The 14,414-nt window shown below is 58.9% G+C and overlaps 1 protein-coding gene across 1 annotated transcript; it reads right to left on the reverse strand.

Moving 5' to 3' along the window:
- Nucleotides 1-1,452: 1,452 nt before the first annotated feature.
- Nucleotides 1,453-7,238, reverse strand: SPRR4 (small proline rich protein 4). Its single transcript, XM_015598306.1, has 2 exons — nucleotides 7,080-7,238; nucleotides 1,453-1,632 (listed from the first exon to the last, which is right to left on the reverse strand). Exons 1-2 carry the CDS (start codon nucleotides 7,236-7,238, stop codon nucleotides 1,453-1,455), a joined length of 339 nt encoding a protein of 112 aa, XP_015453792.1.
- Between the last annotated feature and the right edge of the window lie 7,176 nt (nucleotides 7,239-14,414).

Genomic DNA, 14,414 nt, shown 5'->3' on the forward strand with positions numbered 1-14,414 from the left:
TGGCAGGACCCTGCTCCTTCCTGAAGGTAACCGAGTGTCACACCAGCTCCCATGCGGGTGCCAAGGTCGGGGCACTTTGCCTTGAGCTTCGGGGCAGAGGACGGGGCCTCGGAGGGGCTGTCAGAGTTGCTCTAGAGAGAAGCATTCCCTTTGGGGCCCTAGGACACTTTGACATTGCCAGTTGCACCTGCGCCCACTACGTTTTAAGTAATTACTACTTGGATGGACTATCGGCCAGGAGGGCGACTTTAAGGGGAAACAGAGAAGGTGGCCAGAGAGTCCTTTGCAGGCCAGGGTGTGAAACGAGCACACGGTTCATTATCCCGTCGCCCAGCGAGAATTCGGGGAGCAAATCCAAGAGAAAAGTAGAGCTCGAGGGGCGAGAACCCGCTCCCTCCCCCATAGTATCTCTCCTTCCTCCCACCACTCACGTCTCCCGTCTGGAAGGTTCGCTGCTTCTTTCTTTGATGGGCAGCCAGTCTCGGCCAGTGTTGGGAGGCCAGCAGCAGAAACAGAGTTCTTTCACAAGCCGTATAAAGTTGTGCTAACTGACAGAGCCAGCGGTAAAACCGCACACACGCCATACGCGGCGACCCCAGGAATGACCTTCCCCGTGTAGGAAAATGACCGTGACCTCTGAGGAGTCGGCCGAGACTCGGGCAGGCCGTCTCGGGCCAGCTCTGGACAGCCAGGCGGGCGGAGTGGAAACTAAGCACGAGCCAGGGCTCGCTGAGGGTGAGGTGGTGAGCGAGCAGTCGCGGGGGCGAGTAAGCGGACGGGTGGTAAACGCGTACGCGAACGCTTCCCCGGCACATGCGGAGTGAGCGTGCTACGCCGACGTCACTGAAGTTCGTTTTGTCTGCTTCTTCAGAGTGACAGCTTCCAGGCGGGCCGGCGCCTCTGGAGTTGGATGCTGAACGTCGCTGCCTTTGTCCTTCCCTAGACAGGATCAGCTGGCAAGAGTGTCCCCCTTCCCGGCACGTGTGCGCTCGCACGCGCACTTCCCCCAATGATGAGTGGGTCACAGACGGGAGCCAGGAGCCGGGACACAGACGATGGCGTGAGGCGCAGATTTATTAGGGGAGGAAACAGACGAGAAGCAGAGGGACGGGGAGCTGGGGAAGGGAAGGAGGCAGAAGCTGTGCGGGACCTCTGGTGACCCCACTGGTCAGGGCGGAACCCCAGAAGAAGCCCTGACTCACTCCTCGCCTTGGGACAAGCAGGTGCTGTAGCCATGGTGGAGCTGGAGGTTGGAGAGGCTGAGACCAACTCAGGGGCCCCTGGGTGGGCGTCAGGGTGGCGCGTAGAAGAAGACCGGGGGGCAAAGCTTCCCCGGACTCCGGTAGGAGGGGCTGGGAGAGGAGGAGCAGCCTGGAGCTGGGAGACACAGCAGTGGGAAGGAAGGCTCCATCTGGCAGGCCGGAGGTGAGCAGGCGATGCTCCAGCCGAGCCTTACTTCTGTTGGCTCTTGGAGGCTTGTTGGGCCGGGGGGCACTTCTGCTGGGCAGGGATGGCTGTGCCCTTGGGTGGGCATTGCTTCTTAGCCTGGGGAGCGCATGGCTCCTTGGTTTGGGGTGCACAAGTCTCTTGACATTGGACAGGCGGTGGCTGACAGGGCTGCTTCACCTGCTGCTGTGAAGACATTGCAGCGGGGACAGGTGAGCCTGGAAGAGACCGGGCAGGGGACGCCATGAGAAGGGAGGAAGCCATCTTTTCTCCCTTCTTATGCCCGAAGAACGCTCGCTCCACCAGCCGAGACGGCGACAGGGGATCGACGGGCTCGGCTGGGCGAGCGGGCGGATTCGCACGCGTCCGCCGGGAGCTCGCTCTCTGCCCTCCGTCCTTCTGTGTCGTTCTGATTTCCCGTCTGCCTTCATCCTCCCCGGACTCCCGACTGAACCGAATACACGGCTGATTTCTGAGTCTTACCAGGAAATAGGAGAGGGGTGCTGAGCTGACGATTCCGAGCTAGCCCAGACATTTTACAAGATCGAGACGCGAGACCCCAGCTGAGGGGTCTGCGGTGCCCGCTGGCTGCCTTGGGTAGTGCAGACGGCGAGTGTGGACGGGGATGGACCGGCACGAGGAAGACGGCAGGGAGGGCCCTGCCTTAGAAGGAAGTGTCTGTGTGAGTGGTGGGGCTGGAGGGAGCCCGTTCCAGGAACTCCGAGGCCTGGGTTCTAATCCCGGCTCCGCCTTTGACTCACCATGGAACGCTCACCGAGTCATTTAACTTGGCCATGGGATAGTGGTCTTAGCCCTCCATGGAGGGCTGGGGAGTTGAAGGCAAATAGATTTCTGGAGGTAAGAGACTATCACAGGAAGATGTTTTCCCAAGAGGCAGCCTGGCTCAGAGGAAAGGGCACTGGCCAAACACCGGCCAGGCACGCCGCTGGGGCCCCCCGTTCTCTGGACCCCGTGCGCTTATTTGGAGGATGCTGATCTGGAAGTTCCTTGACGCCTTCCCAGCTGGGACGTGTGTCTCTAGTTTTCCCTGTAGGCAGCTTTCCTCATTTTCTAAATTTGTGATTATAAACGGGAAGCAAAGGTCTCAGGTGGCAATCGAGGTAGCGAGACATGGGAGCTGTAGGGTACAAAATACAATATACACCACACTTGTTTCTGTAAACCTAAGAGCGTAGCGGAAAAGCTCGCGGGTCGTGCCGATAGGGCCTGAGCGCGCTTTGGAGGAAGCTCAGCATCGCTACAGAAAGCCACGGCTCTAAGTCTCTCCTCTCTATGAGCAAGATCCTCTCGCCAGGCGGCCGAAGCCAGAATCAGGAGATGAGTCACACCTAGCAGTGTGTGGAACAGAGATTGGAGTCCCTAGGTGACAATGAGCGTGGCGTTTCTTTAATTGTCACTCCTCTGATTACCCGAGAAAGGAGAGGCGCTTGGCCTAGTGGCCGAGACAGTTCAAAGAGGAAGGAGGGCCCCGCGGACCCCAGGAAGACAAATGCACCCCCCTTACCGGAGGTGCAAGCTGGACCCCAGGAGAGGAGGCTGAGCGAGCTGCGTGGCCGGACGCCGCTGGCTCCCTGATAAGGGCCCCCAACCTGCCGCGGGCACTTGGCGTGGCCCCGCTCGCCACCTCGCCGGGAAGCCCTCGCCCACCTCTCCTCCAGGACTGGCTTTGCCGGCCTGTTTTGATGGAAAACGCCCACCGCAAATTCCAGCATTCCCGTCTGCCTGAGCTGACCTCGCCCGCCCAAGGTCTTCGCTCAAACTCGAGGACTCACGACCTCGTGACAGTAGAACGCACCTGAGGATTCCTGGGGAGCGTTGAGGATGGAGGAGAAAGAGGGGGGACCGTGGGCTCGCGGCGCTTCTCACAAAAACACAGACGTCGCCTTTGCCACCGTGCTCGATGCTCCCTGGTGCCCGGCGCCGAGCTCGCCCCAGCGCCGAGCGTTCTGTTGGTCTTTACGGCCCCCCCGGGAGGTACGTGCCGTTGGGACCATTTTGCAGGTGGGAAAGACGAGGCTGGGAAAGATCGCATAGGCAGCGAACAGCAGAGACGGGGTTTGAACTCGGATTGAGAGGCCTCGAAGACCCCGGTCCTCTGAACGTGGCAGAGAGAGACGGCGAGAGCCTGGCTGCAGGTCCTCGGTCCCCAGCCCCGTCCCCGCTACACGCAGCTTACAAGTGTCCCGCCTTTCACATCGGATTCTAAGCGCTTCTCCGCCAGTGGACGTAGACAGTGTCCCCGAGCTTAACCAGCGCGGGGTCGTGTCCCCCACCGGCCCACCTGAAGTCAGACACTGCCGGGTATGAGTGCCGGTCAAAGATGCGGGGACAGAATTCGGCCCTCGGGGCGGGGCTGCCCGACGAGATACAGAAGTTATTTTGCGATCATTATGCCCCCAATACTGCATGAGGCAGGCTACAGAATGACTTGTCGCTTCTCTGAGGTTCGGCCCTGACGGGGCAGGTTGTTATTTTCATTCACTGAATCTGGCGACTGCGCTCAAGGCCCTCGTGAGATGGAGGGGAAGGAGCCGGGGTCCCTCCCCCGGGGTGGGGAAAGGCAGGACGGCGCAGGCAGGCCGGTCACCTTTAGGCCACTGCTCCGAACCTCAGGATCCTGGCCGACTCAAGGCCAATGTGAGCATTTCTGTCACCGTCAAGCAAAGCCTGAGAAACGGTAGAAATACTGAGAAGTCTGTTTCTAGGCATTTCAAACCCCCGCCTTATTTAATCATCATGGCGGTTCCGTTGGGCAGTTTGCATCTGATTTTCCAGTTTAAAAAAGTTAAATGACCTGCCGAACAACCAGCAGCTCCTCGGGGCGGAGCTGGGTGGGGCCTCGGCCCACAGCTTGTTTCCACCATGTCACAGCAGGTAGCGTCTCCTCGGTGGACAAGTGACTATCACTGGGTGGGACCGTGACTAACCCTCCTTCCCGAGCTTTCTGTCCTATGGAGACCGGATGGATGTAGCTCGTTTTTCAAGGTCAGCCTCACTTAAAACTGAACTCTTGCCTTAATCCCCCCTCCAGGCCGGGCCTCGTCCTCCACCTCCTCCAAGGCCTGTCACTTTCATATGTACCATTCTGGGTCCCAGATTCTGGGTTCTGCACCCCATCTTCAGGATGGACTCGCCGCCGCCGGCACCCCTCGTCCCCACGCTCCACGCCAGTACGTCCACTCTGATGCAAACTGTCCGGATTTGGCGTGGCCGCAGCTCGCACGCCTGGCCGGTAGAAGGCATCGGAATAAGGTGGCGCGCGTGACGGCGTGGACGGCACTGTCCTCTCGTGTCTCCGGCACCCACACGCTTCTCTGGGATACGCCTGAGTCCTTGTTTTTCCCATTTGCTCATTGGCCTCTTACTTTATCAGTAAACGACTCCTGCCTAGTTTGCTAATTAGTGATAAAACTTGGTTTATGACACAGCTGTCATCTCAGAGGACACTCCAGGGGTGGCCGGGATAGAGGCCTAAACCTGGCTGGCCTTGAAAGGGCCGTGTCCTCTAGGACATAAATATCTCAGACGCCTGCCACTCATCTGCATCGAACACATTCGACTTTTCAAAACCCTGACACTCGGCTTCCTTGTTGGCCACATTATCCCCATTTCGTAGAGGGGAATCCAGACGTGGAAAGGGGGCACGCTGTGCTCAAGGTCACACGCGGGTTAATGTCAAAGCCAGGGATGGATCACAGGTTTCCCGACTTCACAGCTGTTTTCAGTCACTGTAGTGACTAAGTCCCCAGGCAGCTTCTCCGCAAAGGCCACGTTGATGACAAAATAGGGAGCCGGCTCTGGTGGTCTCTGCCTCTTGCTCCAGCACCCCCTTCTTTTCTCCCTGGCACTCAGGAGTCATCTTCTCTCCCCTCTCGGAGAGGCCCGAACTGACCCCCCTCCCCCACGCTGCCGGGCACAGGTGCGTTTTTATTAGTCATTAAATCTTATAAAGCATCTCCGCAGACAGTCTTCACGACACGCTGTGAAAGAAGCTAGGCGTATTATAAATTTTCTCAATGAGAAAACTGGCTCTGATGATGACTAGATCCAGAAGGGAGGGCCGATCTGAGTCCCTTCAGCCCGAAGTGGCTGAATTCCAGGCACCCGACTGGCTGGGCGAGTGGCTTATTCTTTCAGAGGTGGAGGGGAGACCTCCTAGCACCCCTTGAATCAATCACCACCCGTAAACAACTCCTACAGGTGAGAAGAGCCCCGAGGGATTATGTGGGGTGGCGCCTTTGCCGCCCCCCTCCCACCTCCAGCACCCCAGCCTGGCCCGGGACTGTCACCCGGCTGGTCCTGCATCTGCTCTCTCCTCCTCAAAGGACCGTGTTGTAACCGGGCCAGGTGCTGCATCTCCCCTCTCTAGGGAGCAGACACCTGAGAGTAGGTGTGTGCCTGTGACTCTATCAGGGAGGGGAGGGAACAGGTGAGATTCATTTGTGAAGGTGAATCAAAGCTTGAGAAATCCCGGCTCCACCCTGCAGACGAATAATGGGGTGACCGGGCGACAGAGGCCTGACTCTGGGAGGGGACCCTGCCAGGGACAATGGGAATCATCTAACTATCTAAACACATCCCCGCCAGGGCGCTTCTACCTCTGTGCTTTGGGGAAAGGAGGGTGGTTAATGGCTTCATCCGGATACACACGTGGAGCCTACTTATTACACAATTTCAAAGAACGAAACGAGAAAAGGCAAAAGGAACTCTGGGTTCCTCACGAGAGGCTTTTGGGGCAGGGGACCGCGCTTGGAGGAGGGACAGGGGATCGTGCTTGGAGGAGGGGACAGCGGACTGTGCTTGGAGGAGGGACAGGGGACCGTGCTTGCAGGAGGGGACAGCGGACCATGCTTGCAGGAGGGGACAGCGGACCGTGCTTGGAGGAGGGACAGGGGACCGCGCTTGCAGGAGGGGACAGCGGACCGTGCTTGCAGGAGGGGACAGCGGAGCTCCGGGGCTGCCGACATGCCTGTATTTTGGCTGCTCATCGGGTAAAATGAAAACTTAAACCTGAGCAAACTGTATCTCATCCGCAGCATTATCATCATACCGATTTGTCTGATCTTAATTTCTGGTCGATCCTTAACCAGCAGTCATAACTTAGAACATTTTAGTTTTGAGTTTCCGCCCCCACTAATTGCTTCATCTGGTAAACATTTTAGGACAGGAGTCCCCAACCTTCGTGGCACCGGGGACCAGTGCTCCTATGAAGCTCTGCTCACCCACCTGCCACTCACCTCCTGCTCTGCGGCCCAGTTCCTAACAGACCACGGACCGGTACCAGTCCATGGCCTGGGGACTGGGGACCTCTGCTTTAGGAGATACTGCTTAAAAGTGACCTCGAGACCTTTTTTTATTGTTTTAAATGTGGGAAATCCATTTGTAACATGAATCATTTCATCCTCTAACTGCAAACAAGATGCTCAGATGCTCATTGTAGGTGTTCCGTACAGTGGTATTAAAAGCAGTGCCATGGAGAGAAGAGAGGATAAAGTCTCCAGCAATTTGCGATTAATTTATCTCTGCTCTCCACCCCTTGCCCCCCTGTGATGTTTCCAGAAGATTCTCAACAGTCCTAGGAGCTTCAGAAACGAGGAGAGAAAGTCGGGTACCTGGCGAGAGGCGAGTTCCAACAAGACGCCCGAGGTTGTCACCTTTGGGAGTCGAAGACTGAGCAGGAAGGGGAGGGGCGAGTGAGCAAGGCGTTCCTCTCTGGAAAGCTGGCCACGGTCCACCTCCTGGAAGTCACGGGTCACCGTCTCTTCGGGCATGACGAGGACAGTAGAGACAAACGGGGAAGGAGCTGAGGCAGCACAGGAAGAACTCGCCTGGTGCTCGGCCCTCGCTGGCCCTCAGAGCTTGGGCACCTGCCTTTGACCTCCGAGCCTCCATTTTCCTGTTCTCCAAAATGAGGAGACGGGCTAGAATTTGGTCTCAGGTCCCGCCGAGTGCTACCGTCCCATAGACGGATGACGAGGACTGAGAAGGCAACCGCGTTTCCTCCCAGTGGGGTTGACAGGGGGTCGAGTCCCGGCTCCACCTGGAAGAGGCTGACATTCACTGGAGACCTTGGCCGTGGGATAGAGGGGCGGCCAAGGGCACCACCCCGTCCCTGGCTTAGCCCGAAGCCGGGAGGGATATGCTAGGATTTACGAGTGAGAATAATTTCACTGCTTGAAGCAGGAGAGAGGATATGAACTTTTTAAAAACGCTGCACAAGCCGACGACTCCTGTAATTCCCATTTTTGGTCCCCGCTTCCCTTAACGCAGCTTATTAAGGGAGCTGCTGTTTTCAAAACTCGCCTCATGCTTCTTGTTTCAAAACTTTGTGCCCGTGGTGGCTCCCTGCGCCCATGTTTCCCCGTGAAATTCGAGGTAACCTTTAGGAGCTATTTTAAATACTGCTTTCTCCACGACCTCTTTCCTTCATCTGCCCCAAAGACCTTCGCCCGCGGCTGAACACCCACGGCTTTCGATTCAAACCTACTCAGAACACTTTTTATGCAGTGTTTTGACTTGATGTAGATGTAAATTATAAAATGTTTATTTGCTTATTTGTTTTTTTCTCCGCATCAAATGTAAGTTCCTCTATGAACCTTTTCTCCCTCGTCATACATTCGCGTGCGTGTCATCCGCACCCCCACGTCCTAGCCGCACGCATACTGTATCCCCTCAATAAATATGAACCAATGAATGCGAACGCGGATACGCGAAGGATTTATGAATGAATGAGTTGGACTGAATGGGAAACTCACTGTTAGACATTTTGGCTTTGCAGTCAGAACCGAGGAAGTATCAAGATGCTTTTCGGACTAATCCCTCTTCTCAAGTTCAGGTTGATGCTTGGCCTCTCTAAGTAGCTCTGGCTGTTGATCACAGCCGTACGCATTATCTGTGCATCCCCCGAATCTGAGGGGCTTTGCCGAAACCAACCCTGAGAGGCCCAGGCGCGTGCGTGCGCGTGCGCGTGCATGTGTGCGTGCGCGTGCGTATGTGCGTGCGCGTGCGTGTGTGCTGCTAGCTTCCTAGGGGTGGGAAGGCGCGCGTGCGTGCGCATGCGTGTGTGCTGCTAGCTTCCTAGGGGTGGGAAGGGTGCTCAGGACAGAACTGGCACCCGGGGCACCACGTGCTCCGTCGGCTGCTCCTCTCCGCTGGCCTGGGTCAGACAGGCCCCCGGGCGCTTTGTTTTCCGCTGCTCGTCTTCCTTAATGGCTTGTGGTCCCCCTGCCCCCCAGGGCCTCGCCGGTCCTTTGCATACAGGAGAACCTGATAAAGCTCCATTTGGATTTTCTAGGATGAGACTCACAGTTCAAAAAAGGACAACACTTGGATCGGTGGCTCCAAGGGGCAGATATCCGACAGCCGCTAACGTGGGCGAGGCGGCCCGTGCTACGATGCTCAGAGATGCTTTGCCGCCCGGCGCCTCTCCCCAGGGGGCGCCCTACCCCGCCCCGTCGATGATGGCGACCCTGGCCTGTGACTCGCTTTGCACATAACTTTAAGAGCCGCAGTTGGGCGCGCTCTCTGCCCTGTGCCGTGGGGACGGGCTGTGTCCCCGGCCGGCTTCTTTCTCCCAAGGAGGTTCCGGAGTTCCGCTTGACTCCGGCCACAGGGAGAAGAAATGCTTGAGCCCAGCGTGGCCTGCCTGGGCGCCAGGTCAGTAGCCCGGGTGTGCGCGTGCGTGTGCGCCTCACCGGGGGCGGCTGTGGCGGACGCAGGGCCGTCTGCTTGCGGCAGCCACTGTGGTCGGCAGCTCAATAAACCCTCTCTTTCCTCTTGACCTCTTGCCCAGACACATCACGGGTAGTCAGGGCAGAGCGCCACCTGCTGCCACCCCTGAGTAGTCAGGGCAGAGTGCCACCTGCTGCTACCCTGGGGTAGTCAGGGCAGAGCGCCACCTGCTGCCACCTCCAGGAAGTCGGCGGAGTGCCACCTGCTGCCACCCCTGAGTAGTCAGGGCAGAGTGCCACCTGCTGCTACCCTGGGGTAGTCAGGGCAGAGCGCCACCTGCTGCCACCTCCGGGTAGTCAGGGTGGAGCGCCACCTGCTGCCACCTCCAGGAAGTCAGGGCGGAGCGCTGTTTCCAATTTCAGCTGGGTCCCTCCCTCCGAAGGCTGGTACGACCCAGAGGCAGGAGGCCGCCAGCAGAGGAGAACCTCGTGACCCCTTCACCTCACTTCACAGGCAGAGAAATGAAGGACGTTGGTCACTACCCTTCTTATCCCAAAAGCCTCTTGAGCCGGGTCACATGACCCGCAGAAAGAGGGACCGGCTGCTTCTGCACTGGAGCCCACGCCCTTCCAAGGTTTCCCTTAGATTACAGGCGGCAGTGGGAACCGCAGAGACGGGTGGGTGGGAGTCAGCGCAGGGGGTGGGGTGGGAAGGACGCGGCTGAGCTCAGGAGAGCCGGCCTGGGTGGGGGGCCAGAGGTCCCGCTGCGACGGCTTCCACGGGGGATGCCCGCCCTCTCCACCGTGGCTGGGGTCCCGGCGGGGGGAGGAGCACCACCTCCGCTAGCAGACGGGGCCGCTGACACCCAGAGTGGTTCTGCAATTTGCTGCAAAACGGTTGAGCCCTCGTCAGTCTGGTTCGAAGACTGAAGGCTGTGCTGCGTCACGCTCCTGCCCCCCAAACCACAGGCGCCCCGTGTCCCTGCAGCATCCTTCCCGCACAGGACGTGTGGACAGGCTGGGCTCAGGCCGCTCGGGCCTGGCGGTCTGGAGCCGTGACCACGGGATGAGGGCTCGTGGGGCAGACGCTCCGTGTCTGCAGAGACGGCCCGGACCGAGCGTGAAGCCTCCTCCTCGGACCCCCGGCAGTTTGAGGGAGCAGGTGCTGCAGTGTGGCCTGGGTCGTCAGGCCATGGGGACCTCTGCAGCACGAGGCGGGACCGGAGTGGCCGAAGGGCACCCTTGTCATGGAGCCCGCGCTGAGGGTGCGTGAACCAGCTTCGCCGACCACCGAGCTGGCCACGTGCCCCCTCCGTGCCACCCCCGTGGCTGCAGCTGGGCCTTCAGCACCGTCCTGCTTGCAGGACACGAGGGCTTACGAAGGGGACGCCACCGTCAGCAGGAGACCCCCGACTGGGGGACGCATCGCGAGAGGTAAGAACGGAGCTGAAGTCCACGTGTCCTGTCTTGGGCTTCTTTCCACTGGGGACCTCGGAAGACAGTCTTTACTTCCAGCTGGCGGGGATTCCACGCAGAGGCGGCTTTGTTTACACTCAGCCCCCACTCTTCTCTGTGCAAAAACGCCCGGCCGCCAGCCCTGCGGCAGACAGGGCCTCTCGGCTCCATCTGGGCGTAGAAGGCGCTCGCGATCACCCCCAGTGCGAGCCGTCAGGGCTGCTTCGATGTCTGCAGGCGTCCGGAGCACATGCCTGGCCTGGCTCACCTCTTCGCAAGGTCACCGGTCCCTGCTGTCTGATCCCGTCTCTTTCATTTCTCCCTTTTCATGCCACCTGCCCTGCACCCACAGGTCACCAGGCCTCTGGGACCGCGACGCCAACACTATCCTATTCACCACGCCCAGTCTGTTCTAAACAGTGTCAAGATGAGCATCCTTAGACCAAGGTTCTGATTTTACGACTCTCTCCGCAGGGGACCCAGTTACAATACACACAATACGAGCGATGATGACAGACCAAGGGACACTTTATTAAGATTAGGGCAGCTGGTGGCACTTTCTTCACGAAGAGAAGTAGCATATATGCATCATGTGCACGTGTGCACACACGCACGCATGCGTGCACACACATGCACACTTTGTCTGCAGGGAGCCAGGGCACAGGCCACTGTCCTGACCCATTGTCATGCAGGGCATGGAATAAGGACCTTCCGTGAAGACTCAAACGGCGTGTGGCTGTCTGCTGTCAATCAGACTTAAAAACCACAAGCTAATCTCTTACCTCTCCTGACAGAGGTGCTCTAGTGCCACGCACGTTTATTTGTCTTGCCATCAAGTCTTTATTCCCTCACGTCCATTATATTCAAGAAAAGGGGCGCCTGGCCGGTTCGGCGGGGCCAGAAGGAGCCCAGGTCGAAGCATCCCGCCAGACGTCACCCAGCGCTGTCTCTTCCGAGTGCTGTGTGAAACGCACACGAGAAACGTTTCAGCCTAACCGTGGGGGAGGAGCGGGGAGGAGAATTAGTCAAACAGATGGGCTTGCCCCAGAGACGGACCTGTATCTGAGCCCCGGCTCTGCGGCGGCTAGCCGTGTGGCCTCGGGTGGCGTCCGTTACCTCCCTGGGTCTCTTTATCCTCATTCGCAAAATAAGAATTTTGATCCTTTATGGTGGTAAGGAATGCTGTAAGACTGAAGATCCTGGTAGAGCGCCTGGTTTGTAGCAGTGCTATCTGCTTTCAAATCTGTGGTGTGTGCGTGTGCGTGTGCGTGTGCGTGTGCGTGTGCGTGTGTGTGTGTGTCAATCAATCTAACACCAGTCCGGACCATGTGCTGGTCCCGTGGCGGAAGGGGGTCAGCCTTGAGGCTGAGGGATCTTAGCTCGGCGTGCCCTGTCCCTCCTTGAGGGAGCCTGATAAAGCGGCTGGTGCCTGGGTGGCCCCATTCTATTCTTAACTCCTCACGGGTTTTCCGGGACTGAGACTCGTTAGGAGAAGAAGAGGTTAAATACGGATTAGACTGAGCCACCTCATACTGAGTCAGAACGGGAAGGACGCTGCGGAGGGCCCCAGCCAGCCTCGCCTTGCCGTGTGCGGGTGAATGGGAAGGACTCAGGCCCAGGGAAAGGCAGCGACACGGGAGGCCGGGGGCGGACACGGGGCGAGACCTGGGGTCTCAGGCCTCTCTGTCCGGCGCTACTGCTCTGGCGCTATAGGACCCCCCAAAACCCACCGAAGGCGACGTCCTCGGGGACGAGAAGAGATTCGAGCTGAAGGTCACCTGGGGAGCTGGGGACAGACAGAAATAGCTACAGTCTACCACTTGACAGCTCGTGGAAAGTTCCAGAAGACGGGGGACTAAATTCCAGGAGCCAGGAGGTGTTGTCAGCAACGCCTGTTCTGTGCCCACAGACGGAGCCCCCGGGTGATGGCGCTGACATGCACACAGGGACATGGGTGGCACCACAGTGGCCCGGGAGGAGTCTCGCAGACCTGGGCACAGGCCGAGCCCGCCGGGTGTTCAGTGCCAGGCGTCTGTGATTCCCCTGGATGCCAGGCAGCTGGGCCACATGCACAAACACGCAGGAGAAGGCAGCGCGCCCCAGACGGGCCACACCCCCAGGCAGGGCTCCCACGCGGGGCTCCTGGTGGCTGGAGCCGGAGCCACTCTGCCTAAAGCCATCACCAGCTGGGGATTCTCCCAAGGCCGGGCAGGGAGTGTGCCTGGCAGCCCGGCCACTTTCCCAGGGGGCTCGTGGAGGAGGGAGCCAAGTTCACTCACCACCTGTCTGCTTGCGTTTCTGATTCAGACCTTGAAGTCTGAGCTTTTCTTGTTTTATAGCCCAGTAGGGAAGAGGGGATTTGAACCCAGGTCTGTCAGGCCCCGAGGTGGGGGGGTGCTCTTCCTCCTGCACCACGTGGACCCATCCAGGGACTTCTTTTACTTGGAATATGTAGCCATATTTCTCTCGGACGAAGGCGTCTTTGTGGGCCCTCAGCACCGTGCCCTCCATCCTGGGGTCCCTGCTCCGCAGATGTGCTCGCCAGGCCGATGGTCAGACGTCCCTGTGGGGGTGGCAGAGGCCTGCAGAGGGGTGAGAAGACAAGCCGCTGGGACAGGGACACGGAGGCTGGCCGCCCCGCCACGCGTGCCAGGGGCAACGACTCAGCGCCTGCGTGTGTGCGTTCGGGTGTCTGTGAGTGTGTGTGATTGACAGCCTGTGATTCCGTGTGGCGTATGGCCAGTCGTGACCTCGTGTGAGGACTCACGAAGGTGTACGAGTGGAGACACGTGCGTGCGTGACCCCCGGGCTGACACTCAGCAGGTGCGTACGTACGAGATGCATCGGGGTTTCTGAATCCGTGGTTAAGACACTGAAAACGACTTCTGTGACAGGTGGCAGACTGCTCCCCTGCCCGCCGTGGGCCCTGCCACCACCCTGGCTGCCCAGTTCTGTCCTCCGCACCACGGAGAACGAGGAGGCCAGTGCCTGTCACAGCAGGGCCCCGGGAAGCTGCCCCAGCTTCTGCTCTCGACGCCGGTCCCCGAAGTTTGCTTTAAATAACAACCCCGTGTGTGTCACGTCTGTGAGCGTGCGAGCACGCACCAGTGACTGTCCCTGAGCAAACAAGCATGAGCGTGTGGCGAGGTGAATGTGCCGGCCGTGCCTTCCTGGTGCACTGGTGAGTCGTAAGTTCTGGAAGGATCCAGGTTCTGCTTCTCTCAGCCACTTGCCATGTACGAGCGCAGAGCAGCGGGCCAGAGGGTCCCGACTTTGAACCTGAGCTCTGCCACCTGCACATGGTTAGCACATAGGGACTCTTCAGAACCTCGGTCCCCAGCTCCGGTGGGAAGAGGCAGTTAATAGGGAACAAGAAACGAAGCCCAGAGAAGCGTTGAGTGTGGGAAGGTCTAAAACGTCTCAGCATCTCCAGAGAGTTCAGTTAAGCTGTGCGTAACTTTTCGATGCTTTTTATACGTCACACTTGAGATTCTGTTGAATGCAACATTCTGGGAAAAATGTTACGAGTCACAGGGCACAGGACTGGAGCTGCCCCTCTGCTTTCCGCGGTGTTCGGCCGCTGTGGGTGGCAGCAGAGGCCAGGCTCCCGAAGCGCCACAGGCCGGGGCTTGGGCAGTGGGGGGCTGGCCCCCTGGGGCCACCTGGCACTCATGGCATTGGCACCTGTTGTGCCCAGTTCCGGAGCCTGCTCCTCGCCGCCCGGCCAAACCCCACTGACCCTCCACTCTGAAATCCTGCCTTCTCCCGGCGTGCCTCGCGGGACAGACGTTTCTGGGGGCCCCATGGTTGGTGCCGTGATGA

Source organism: Pteropus alecto, unplaced genomic scaffold, assembly GCF_000325575.1.
Source record: "Pteropus alecto unplaced genomic scaffold, ASM32557v1 scaffold49, whole genome shotgun sequence".
Classification (NCBI taxonomy): Eukaryota; Metazoa; Chordata; class Mammalia; order Chiroptera; family Pteropodidae; genus Pteropus; species Pteropus alecto.

Excerpts from the sequence above, each read along its gene's own strand:
- SPRR4 (XM_015598306.1), bottom strand. The coding sequence starts at position 7,238 with ATGCCCGAAGAGACGGTGACCCGTGACTTCCAGGAGGTGGACCGTGGC. Across the intron at positions 1,633-7,079 it reads TGGAACTCGCCTCTCGCCAG|CAGCAGGTGAAGCAGCCCTG; the intron begins GTACCCGACTTT and ends ATGTCTTCACAG.